The sequence below is a fragment of the Triturus cristatus genome, chromosome 2_2 (assembly GCF_964204655.1).
Source record: "Triturus cristatus chromosome 2_2, aTriCri1.1, whole genome shotgun sequence".
Lineage (NCBI taxonomy): Eukaryota > Metazoa > Chordata > Amphibia > Caudata > Salamandridae > Triturus > Triturus cristatus.
In genome coordinates, this window is record NC_140582.1 from 58134212 (window position 1) to 58146367 (window position 12156).

The window sequence follows — 12156 nt, forward strand, 5'->3', positions numbered from 1 at the left end:
GTTCCTGGTACACTGTTTCAAATTCTGGACTAAATTTAAAGTATAAAAACTATATTTTACGTACAACCTAAGGAATATAATGAGGCAGCCAGGCCTCCCTCACCATGACTGTCTGGCCTGGAGAATGTAAAGAATGATATTTGTCAGATTTTTAACAATGTTTTTCCAAACCACGGAAATTCTATTCAGTCTCCTTCATACAGGAACCTATCTCTGCCAATGCCTGACCCATATCTATGTTCCCCTCGGTCTCCTGAGCTCGGGGTTACTGTGCATATGGATGGGATCTCTTTTGACTCAGGATGGCTAAAGGTGATAAACTGGGTGCAGTGCATTCAGACATTTTAAAATACAAATGGAAGGAAAATCCAGCAAAGGGCCCTTCTCTATTTTGCCGTAGGTATCATCTCTGGACACTGCCAAATATTTCAAAATCTACACAGCCTAATGTTTCTATCACTCGATGCCAGACTTCCCTCACCCTGACTGGCTGATCTGGTAATGCTCTGAACATGGTGGTTTCCTCCATTCGTCCCCCGACAAGAGCATATCCCTGTCATGTCTTGACCTACTTCTCCTGCATCATCTGAATGTGGTTTACAACATGTGGGTTTTCAATGTTTTTGTGCGGGGATCTGAATACTGCACCCAGGGAATGTTTTTGATGGGAGGGAGCTTCCCTAGTGGAGATCAGCAGTATTTTTGCCAGCGGTCGTCTGACATCTGTGGAAACATAATTCCCCTTGAAATTTCTGAAGAATAGAGACCTAAGTGAATCTAGGATAACATGCTCTGCATGAATTCCAACATGGTTTATGAACCAGAATCCCCTGCAAATATCAAAATATGTGTTAAAAAAAAAATCAGTTACGTCACTTCTGTGACTAAAGAGTCCAGAACTTCTACTTCACAGCAAATTTTCTACAGTCCAGTTTTCTCAAACTTCGTCTTATAAAAATGATACCCCACATGCAGGTGGGTTTACCGGCCTTGTGAAGACCACATTGACCTTAATATTGGCCTCTCATGCCACAATATTTGCCTGCTCCTGCCCTTAACGAAAGGCACGAGAAACTGTTTGTATCCTTAGAAGTGTGGAAGCATGAGGTAGTGTAATTTTTGCTGGTCCCCATGAATTCCAAAACTTTCTGTCACAGAAACGTTAGGTAGTTCTGTTTTTAACCAAAATGTATCATTTGCGAGGCATATTGGTGAAGAAAAAGTGGTGGCATCCACACAAGCCTCACTGCTCTGGACTCACTGGGTGTATAGCTTTCAGAATTGTCTGAGATTAGGTTTCCCTGGTTGACAGTTGACTCCAGGGCTAAATATAGCAGTTATCCATATTCCCAAAACTAGCCCAACTTGAAGCTTTTTCCTTGCGCTTTCCACAGTCTAATCCTTGGGCCTCGCATTTTCCTGGTTGTAGGTGCCACTAATGCTGGTGGGGTACTGTTTTAATTTAAATAATTCTGAAGATGGAAGGAGATTTATTTAATGAATTTCTCTACACTTATGATTTCCTATTTTAAGTCAGTCTTCAGTAAACACACTTTGAAAAAACACTGGGATTATGGTAATCCTGGATTGAGATAGGTACAAATTCCCCTTATCCCTAAACCCAGAGATTTAGGTACATTAGAAAAAAAGCCTAGCTTTAATTTACCCTTAATGTTTATGTTTCCTCTGTATATAAGCATTTATTTGTACTATAGATATCTATCTATATATGTGGATTGCTTTGGGTAAACGTATAGAAAAATAGTTTTAAAACAAATTGATAAAATGAATTTGAAGTACAACAACACTTGAAAGCTAGAATTTATTTAATGCATCTTATATCTACATATATTTACTTTCTTTATGCATCTATATATCTTCCATGTACTTGGATCTATATATTTATTACTTTTCTGTTAATTCAGCACATCTAATGCACTTCCCTATTTCTCACCCTATACCTCTCTCAATATATCCTCTACCTCAACACTGCCTCATCTGAAACCTCTTTCTACTACTCTTTCCAATGCACTACCCTATTTCTCACCCTAAACCTCTATCAATAATCTACATATACTTACTTCCTTTATGCATCTATATACTTTCCATTTATAACTTTTCTTCTAATTCAGCAAATCCAATGCACTACCCTATTTCTTACCCTACACCTCTCTCAATATATCTTTTACCTCAACTCTGACTCATCTCAAACCTCTTTCTACTACTATGATCCAAGTAACCCTTTCTAGACTCTTCCCTACCCTACCCAGCCTTGCATCGTCTCATACTTCTTTTACTATACCGTTCCCCCAAAACTAGCCTTTCTAAACCCTTCCCTCTGACTCTTCCCCTCCACATCCCTTTTACTCATCCCAAGCCTCCTCCTACTGCTATGACCTCCAAAACAAAAAAATAAATAAAAGTCTAAATCCTTCGGTCTCCTATCCCTCCACTATCCTTTTCAAACCAAATAACAGACGAACCTATCCACTCATATTAAACTATACTAATTCTTTATAGGTTCCAGAGTAGCATGCTACTCGCTGAAAAAGCGCTTCAACACCTCGTCAGGGGTAGTAAGCGCTATATAAATGCAAACCTTTAACCCTCTTCTATTCCTCCTCTATCCTTCTCAATCCAGATCTCTGACTAACATAACCACCAATCGAATTACTTTCATATTTCAATATACTAATTCAACACCAATCCTTTATGGGTTCCGGAGTAGCGTACTACTTGCAGAAAAAGTGCTTCACCTAGTCAGGGGTAGAAGGTTTTTATTTTATTTTTATTTTTACAGTTTTATATAGCGCGAACCAGACCCGTGAGGGTATCAGAGCGCTTTACAGGATTGAGGGGGGAGTAAGACGTAGGGATGGGAGGGATCACACTGGGAGAGAAAGGGATACAGGGGGAGATTCAATTTCAAGTTCAAGCTACCTGAGGGAGAAAAATTAAAGTATGCAGAGTAACAATACAAAACAAAGTTTCCAATCCACGAGGTGCATCCTAGCTGCAGTTGACGCTACAAATGGGATAAAAAGAGCAGGCAGTGATAGGGCACACGCGGCAAGTCTGAAAGTAAGGGGTTCACTAGATGAGGTATTTTCCCATTAAGAAAGTTTTGGTCTCCCTCTTAAAGTGTGCCAAGGACGGGAGTCTTCTAACGGCGGGTGGGATAGAGTTCCAGATTCTTGGAGCGGCTCCAGAGAAGGCTCGATTGTAGGTTTTTTTCTTCCGGAATTTTGCTGGCTGCAACAGCAGGTTTTTGGCAGATCGGGAATTTCTGGCCTGTCCGGATATCACGAGTTTTTGTGCAAGAAATGTCGGTGAGTTCGCGTATAGAGCTTTGTGAGTTATGCAGGCCAGTTTAAATTGTATTCTGGCCTCCAGGGGCAGCCAGTTCAGAGCTTTGAGGTGGGGAGAGATGTGGTCAAATTTTTTTGAGCCCGTTATGAGTCTGACAGCGGAGTTGAGGCAGGCTTTCAGTGGGGCCAGAGAGTTCTTGGGTAGCCCTGCGAGAGTAGAGCATCCATTTTCAAGCCTGGAGATGACAAGGGCCTGGGTAGCCATTTTAAGGTCGGACCTCTCGAGGAAGGGTTTTAGGTTTCTTAGGTAGCTCAGGTGGAATCTAGCCGTTTTGGCCATCGCGTTTATATGGCTGTGCATATTCAAGCTGCCGTCAAGGGTTATTCCCAGGGATTTTGCAGAGTCAACAATGGTAGGCGGGCAGTTTAGTGCCGTGATTGTCTTGATCCATTCCTGGATGTCTGGGTTAGGTTTGGGTGGGGAGATCAGAAGGAATTCGGTTTTGTTGGCGTTGAGTTTAAGTTGGTTGGCAGTGAGCCAATGAACTGTTGGCTTCAGTGCCATGTTTAGGGAGAGAATGTCCTGGGGGGAAGAGATTTTAATGTAGACCTGTGTATCGTCGGCGTACATAAGGTACGAGATGTTGGCGGCACGCAGAACCTCGGTGAGAAGGTGCTATATGAATGCAAATACAATACAATATTCATGAGCTTTTTCTTTATCATGTGGTACATTGTTTCTGATCAGTCAAACATAAATGGATCACTGGCTCTAGATATTGTGTGCTTTTGTAAAAACTGCACATCTGTGAAAGGAATAGTTGGGCAATCCTATTATTTTTGTGACTATGCCTTTTGTACAGAACATTACAGGTTACCTAAGCTCAGTTGTATCTGTATGTATATTCACTATTTATTGATTGAGTTATTTTGTAGTGAAATCCTCAAAGGAGTTTCACAAAGGTCCTCCTCTTGTATCTACATTTTTGTCAACTTTTTGAGCAATGTATAGCTTTCTGGGACTTCCTATGGATTTCACACCTCCTCTCCTCTCACCCCACCACACCCTCAAATTGCATATAAGCATAAAGCACAACAAGCCTTAGCAAAGCTAGTCTCTCTCCCCTTTGAAAGGCATTAGGCAGTCTTTTGGCTTTGTCAGTGCTTGTTCTTGAAGCTGGTAGCATTGCCGAAAAGAAGAATGCAAGTTTGTTGCTGATACTGAACATCATTGGCAAAAATGACTGCGTCAGAGTGAAGACGTACTTGCTTGTATGCAATATTATGCTGTGGTTGCAATTTTCTTTTTTTAAATTAACGTTCCATGATGGTGGGTGCCCATCTTGGTGCAGTAAATTAAAATGTATGACAGTGCATTATATAGAAAAGAGCTGCCTCATTACAAATTGAAGCTGCATGCATCTTCAAAAAAATAGGAAATGCAAAAAAAGGGGGAGGGATGGGACTGAAAATTGAAAATCTTACTTCATGCACGAGTTGTTGGTAGCGCTCTATGAAGGTGAGTGAGGCATGAGGTGACACCAGAGAAATTCTAATCCAGGCACATTTATATCTTGGGTAATATACTGGTGTTCTTTTCAATTATGGTGTTTGTAGTAATCAAGGATATTCAAGATGCAGAAGGTTGTTGTGAGAAAGTGCCTCTTTTGACGTGGTTAGCCCCTACTTTGTGCCTGGTATTGATGTGGCTTTGATTGTAATGCACAGGGTCCCTGTCAGCCAGTTCCCCTGTGCCAGTGCTTCTTCCCTAAGAACTATTCCACAATTGGTCCTTCAGGCCCCCTGTAAGCTCCTAGTAAATGGTACCTGGGTACAATGGCGTTGGTACTGAAGAGCTTCCCCTAGGACTCCTCACCTGGGCCATGCAGACTGCCACTGCAGCAGGCATTGCATGGTGAAGACTAAATAACAAAGTCGTCATGGCACACTGCCGGTGTGCCATGCCAACTAACACTGCCTAAGCTATAGATAACCCACCCCTTATCAGCCCTATCGCTGGGTGCACTATATCCCTGGTGTGGGCATAGCTGCATGAGAAGATATGCCCCCACACTATTAGGGTCTATTTCTTAATGTTGTAAGTGCCAGGGAAGCCATAGAGAGTATATGGGCTGGAAACTCGACAACTTGAGTTCCACAGCACCATGATGGCTTTACTGAACACAGAAGTGGTTGGTACCCAACTACTCAATAAACCCACACTGATGCCAGTGTGGGATTTATCGCACTATGTACCCAGAGGTATCTCAGAGGTGCCCCCTGAAAAACTACCAACCCTTGTGTGGTCACAGACTGGCTGTGGGCGGCCTGACACCAGCAGACATTTTTCTGGACCCCTGGGGTCAGAGCTTCTGCCCATGTTCAGGTGGCCCATCGATCTAGAACAGGTTCGCAAGCGATCCTGACCTCAAGTTCAGCATTGGCTGACCCCTCCTGGACTCCACCTGCAGCCTGAATCCAGAGGCTCCCCCTTACCGTGACCGGCTTTGGTAAGAAGACTCTGACATCTAAAGGCACCCCTGCACTTGAAGTCCCTGAGCCTTGGTGAGCTGAATCGACTGTGCCCCTACGACCCTCTACATATCTGCTTACCTCTGCTGTGGTTGGTCTCCCTCCTGCAACCTCCAGTGCGACGCCTGCCTTTGTCCAAAGGAAGTTCTGCATTGAAAAGTATTGGGCGTCCAACGCTGAATTTGCACCCTGCACCCGGCTGCACCGTGCCGCTGGTGGTGTATGTTGGTGCTGCTTTGTGGCCCTACCTGTACTTGCACTAACCCTCAATGCTTGGCCCCTTCGTCCGATTTACCTTCCTGCAAACGGTGTGGCTTTGAGCACCCCCAGTCTCCATTGAAACTCATTGGGCTGAACTCCGATTTTGACCTCTGCACCCGGCACCCCTGTGATATTGATGGTGCAGTTTTGGTACTCACCTGACCCTTGCCCCTTACTGACCTTTGTTCCCGAAGACTGGAACTATAAGTTGGCTACTTACCTGTATAACTGCATTATTTTTTTCTTCAGTAGGAAAACATTGAACTCTTTGAAAATTGCACTGTGTCGACTTTTGAAAGGGAAGCGTATTTTTCCTGAAAAAGTACTTAACTTTTTGCGAAAATCTTGGCCTTAAAATACAACTCAAACAAAGCTCATTTTCATAAAATTGCTGTGGATCGCCTGTTTGAGTCGAGTTTCACCTAATTGGTCAATGTTGTGCAATAAACAGAGCAACTAAAACACTAATGGGTAGGTCATTTGATATGTAGCTGCTGCGGAAACATATTGGTCTGACAGGTAGGAGTGAGCCACTTAAGGTGCAGGGTGCTACCACCCATTTGGTAGATCAATGTTAAAAGGAGTGTTGTGGAATTCATTTGGGTAAAGGCTGACTTCAATACATGCTCATTTTGGCAAGAAGTAGGTCAGCAGTATTTAAAAAATGAATTAAAAAAATAATTCTCTTATGGATTTTTGTGAAAGATTGCTAATTGGCGAAGCTTTATGGGCAAAGGGAGTTGTGCAATCTGGCTACTGGAAAGTATCAATTGGTTGAAGATTCAAATGACTGCATGAGTCGGGTAGATCTCCAGTTTTGTGTGCAGTGAAAGCTGGCTTGAAGGTGAGTAAAATGGCTTAGATGCATGTTCATATGTTTTGAATTTTTGGAGTAGATGAAAGCTGCAGGCACTGACCCAGAATGCAGTTTGCATGATGTACTGGTGCATTGGAGCAAAGACATTTTCTAAACTTGTAATTGAGGTGGGGGATGTGTGACCGCAAGCAGGAAGACGGAGCCTAGTTGGGCAGAGTTGAGAACTTGAGAAACAGTTTGTTAGAAGCGGGGAGCTTGGGGCGTATGGTTTTTATATTACATGTGTAAATTGCCATTCAGATTTCAATGAATCTTAAAAATGTGTACAATTTCAAATTGGATAGTTGGAGAGACTGTGTTTAAGAATACAGCAAGGTGCATGATTTTATATCACATGGATCATTTACTGAATTGTAATGCAGAGTTAACACCTTATGGGGAAGGACACACCAGCTGCTTGATTGTTCATTCCATTTACCACATGGGAACTTTGCGTCTTCAGCAGAGTTATTAAACCTTTTCAAGGAATCAGGTTTATGTTCTTATTTTAACCCCGTTTTATGTTTCATTCAGGTTTAGGTACTTTATTCAATCAGCTGGGTGGTAATCCTGCCCAATCCAATCAGCTCATAAACACAGCTAGTGCTCTATCGGCACCCACTTTATTGGGAGATGAGAGAGATGCCATTCTAGCAAAATGGAACCAGCTTCAGGCCTTCTGGGGGACAGGCAAGGGATACTTCAACAACAACATCCCACCAGTGGACTTCACGCAGGAAAATCCATTTTGTAGGTTTAAGGTATGATAACTATCTTAATTATATCTAGGTTGCTGAAAAGAGTTCTCACCTCTCCTGTCTGTTTAATTATCACTTTCCATTCCACGTTTTTACTTTTTGTTCCTCTACAACAGCAAAATTTGGTTCAGCAGTTCCCAAACAAACACACCACCATACCACAACAACGCTGACTGCTGCTTCTTGTCTATTGCCTATAAGTGCAAAATGAACTTCAAAACTATGTATGCTCATCACAGAGCAGTCCACCACTCTGATCATCTCACCACTCTGAAGATTTATTTAATAGCTCTCCCTAAATCTATAGATGATACTGATTTTAGGGTATATCTCGTGAAATGGAAGAAATTAAACCGAAGTGCGGGATCACTGGGATGCGATATCTCGTCCAAGTTATTCAGTCCTTGGGTGAGGTCAGATTGCTTTCTGCAGTGAGTGGTCTTCCATAGTCTTGTAGAAGTATTGAGAAGATGGCTAAATATTTTCTTGCTCACCAGTGCCCAGAAATGCAGTAAATGTGCCACTCCATTACATTCTGAAGCCCTCGTCAACTTCAAGTCCAAAATTTGCAACTCTATTGTCAACTCAACAGGCCACTCTCTTTAGCATGCCATTCTGCCACCTCTGCTACATTCCACATTTGCCTCCATTCCCACTTCTGGAGACTGAATCTGGCCAGCAACATAAAAGAGCAGAGTACTGTTACAAGCACTGAACTTGATAATGGAAATTTGCCTAGCCTAGGTGCTGGTAAGTTCCAATTCTATTAAGGACTCGGAGGCGAGGATTATGCCTTCTTTCTCCGCTTTATTTTTTTTACAGCAGCGATATAAAACATTAAAAAACTACATTTCCCATGAACACTTGGGAAAAGAACGAGAGTCTCTCAATGGGAGACCTTCCTCTCTGTCCGCACTCCAGCCAGCCCTGCCATAGTCCTTCCACTGTATTTCCCCATCCTCTTTCTTCCAGTCGGATGTTCACGCGTCTTGTTTGGAACCATCATTTCCTGCAAAAAGAGGCAGTGTCCGAGGCTGAGCCGGAAATCAGTGCCACCTAGCACAAGGTAACATCAACTGTAAACACTAGATACCAACTCATAAATATACATAAGCCCCATGAATGGATTACTTACACCAATACAGGGAGGGTCCACTTCACTGAAGTCATTGGGGGAGATAATCCTCGCCTCCGAGTCCTTAATTGAATTGGAACTTACCAGCACCTAGGCTAGGCAAATTTCCATTCTATGGCAGGACCGGAAGCTTCGGATTATGCCAGTTCAAAGCTTGTCGACAGCTAGCCTTGCCACCTCCAGCACCGGCTTGAAATAGAACCTCCTTAAAGGTGGAATATGAGGACCAATCTGCCGCACGTATCAGATCCTCCAACCGCACCCCTAGGGCAAAAGCTTTAGATGCCATCGCACCTCTCGCCGAATGAGCACCAAACTGTTTCGTATCGATCCCCGCCTCCTGCATTACCCAACGCACCCATCTGGCAATGGTCGGGGATGAAACCGCCCTGTACGGCTTGCGTAGTGCAATGAGCAGTTGTCTTTTGCCCGGAGGGCGAAATTCATCAGTTATTTCTTCGTATGCACGGAGGCACTGAACCATACACCGCTTTGGGGAGTCAGGAAAAGCTCGGTACCAAATTACCCTCGTGTTAGACTTCGTCCTTCTCACTGTGAAGGATACCCCCCCAGGGGAAAAAACTCTGGCAGAAATGTCCAAGACTCTGACGTCCGAGACTCGCCTGCAAGAAACTAAACACAACAACATTGCCAGCTTGGCCGTCACCGCTTTACGGGAGAGAAACCTATTCGGTTGCCAAGAGAGAAACCGGTTCAGGACTCTGTTCACGTCCCAGAGGACAGAATACCGCGGCTCCCGGGGAAGCGAGAGACGAATCCCCCTAAGGAGCTGCACACCAAGGGGTGTTCGCCGATGCTGGAGCCCTGCACCACAACATGTCCCGCCGAGATCGCGGACCGGAAGGTATTAATTGACCGATAGGCCAACCCATCCTCTGCCAAACCCGCCAAAAACTTAAGGATATGGACTACATCCGCCCCCACGTGATCGACACTCCGTCGCAAACACCAACGACGCCATCAGTGCTAGGCTGATCGTTATCTTTTTGTTGTGCTATCTGCCCATGCCTTGGAGAGCTAGTCCTCAGCCTTTCCAGAAAGGCCTGGGAGCATCCAACGAGGTCCGGGTTGAGAAGAATGTGAGGAGAGTGGGGGAGTTGGATTGGAAAAATCCCAGGAAAGTTCCAGTAGAACCGGAAACCAAACTTGAGACCTCCACAGTGGAGTGATCAACACCACCTCCGCTAGTTGGCGACGCAGGAGCGCAGATACTCGCGTGATAGAGAATGGGGGAAAGGCATAGCCCTGCTCCCCCTGCCGATCCTGAGGATCCGGCCGCCAACTGAAAAACCTCGGTAACTGATGATCACGTCTCGACGCAAACCGGTCCATCGAGAATGGGCCCCATGCCCCCGACAGGTGGGCAAAGACTTGGGGGTCCAGTTTCCACATACTGGCATCCAGAAGATGACGGGAATGCCAATCAGCCACCTCGTTTTCCCGTCCCGGCAGGTACTCTGCCGTTACCGAAATCTGGTTGTCGAGGCAAAAGTGCCAGAAATCCTTGGCCAGGTTCACCAACATCTTGGATCTGGTCCCACCGAGGTGGTTGATGTAACGGACTGCCGAGACGTTGTCCATCCTGAGGAGGACACACAACTGCACTCTGTCCTTTGTCCAGCACTGCACTGCGAAGGAGCCCGCCAGTATCTCCAAGCAGTTGATGTGTAACGATTGCTCGTGAGTGGACCAGGTGCCACCTGTGGAAAATTCTCCGCATCGGGCACCCCACCCTGAGCGACTGGCGTCTGACTCCATAATAATGTCTGGGGCGGAACCGAAAATCGCACGGCCGTTCCAGGCCTCCATGTGCGTGAGCCACCACCTCATTTCATCTTGCACTTCGTCTGATAGGGGAATCAGTTGAGAGTACGTCAGCCCCTGTCTGAGGTGATAGCCTTTAGGCGTTGCATGGCCCGATAATGCAATGGTCCGAGAAAAATAGCCTGAATGGAGGAAGCGAGTAGCCCCACCAGGCGTGCCAACTGGCGCAAAGAAATCTGACTCTTCGCCAAAGTCTGACGTAGCTCGTGCTTGATCTTCACCATTTTCCTGGCGGGAAGACTCCGAGTGGACGTCACTGAATCGAGGTTGCGCATTGGACTGGGAGCAGCAGGGACTTCCTTTCGTTGATAACGAATCCCATTCCTTGAAGGAGGTTGACTGCGGTCTGTAATTGGGCGGACAACCTCCGGGGACACTGGTCCAAAAACATGTTGTCCAAGTAGACAATCATTCTCACTCCTCGCCCTGAGGGACTCCACTACCGGTCGAAGGACCTTCGTGAAGCACCATGGAGCGTAAGATAGACCGAAAGGGAGTGTGACGAATTCCTGAACCTGACCTTCCCACCTGAACTGCAAAAAACGCAGATGAGGGGGAAATATAGGCATAGTCGGGTACGCATCCTTCAGGTCTAGCCTGACCATCCAATCGCTCGGTCTCAAGACGTCCCGGAGTAGGTGAATGCCCTCCATCTTGAAGTGGCGGTACACCAGTCACTCGTTGAACTCCTTCAAATTGATAACCAGGTGCCTGCCGCCGTTGACCAAGAAGAGATTGCTGACAAAACCCCTTGGATGCTCTGCTGAACGACAAATCGCCACTTTTTGGAGGAGGGCACAAACCTCCTCGCGCACCAAGTCTGTGTCGCGCTGCGAAAAGGAAATGGGACGGGGGCGATAAAGCTGACAAGGACGGCCATGAAACTCCAGATGGAAGACCTGGATCGTCTGCAGCACCCACGCATTGCTGGTGAGGGAAACTCATGCTGGGAAGAACTGCGCCAAGCGCCCCCCCCCCACCTGCAAGCTGGCTGAAGGCAGCACACTCACCTCTTGCAGCACCTTGCTGTTGTCCTCTCTCGTGGCCACGGCACCTCTGGCTTCTCGTTGGGTAAAAGTTATTAAACCGGGCGTTGTCCTGTACCTGACCACGGCCAGAGCCTCGCCCCCCCGGTCGGCCCTGTCGAAAACCCGAGGGGTGAATACCTTTCGAATGTTGGTTTGCGCCCTGTCAAGGGAGGTGAAAGTCGCGACAAACTTCCCCAGCTCCTTGACAAAGGGGTCGCCAAACAACCCCCCCGGGCCACTGCTCCAGCCTCCGAAGAGGCGAGGTCCCCCACTTGGGATCCACCTTTATCAGGAGGGGCCTTCTTCTCTCCGGGGAAAGTGCGCAGTTCGCATTCCCTATGAAGACTATCGCGCGCTGTGCCCAATTGGAGAGAACCTCCGGGGATATTATGTCCCCTGACACCTTGGACTCCTCGGCCATCTCCAAGATCTT

The 12156-nt window shown here is 46.0% G+C and overlaps 1 protein-coding gene across 2 annotated transcripts in view; it reads left to right on the forward strand.

Annotated features, from left to right (window-relative positions):
* The window catches only part of NUP54 (nucleoporin 54), a 381989-nt gene that overhangs the window by 238782 nt on the left and 131051 nt on the right, over positions 1-12156 (forward strand). For both annotated transcript variants that reach the window (XM_085640977.1, XM_085640976.1), the window contains exon 5: positions 7492-7718. In XM_085640977.1, the coding sequence (XP_085497103.1) occupies positions 7492-7718 (227 nt within the window). The remainder of the gene's footprint in view (positions 1-7491; positions 7719-12156) is intronic.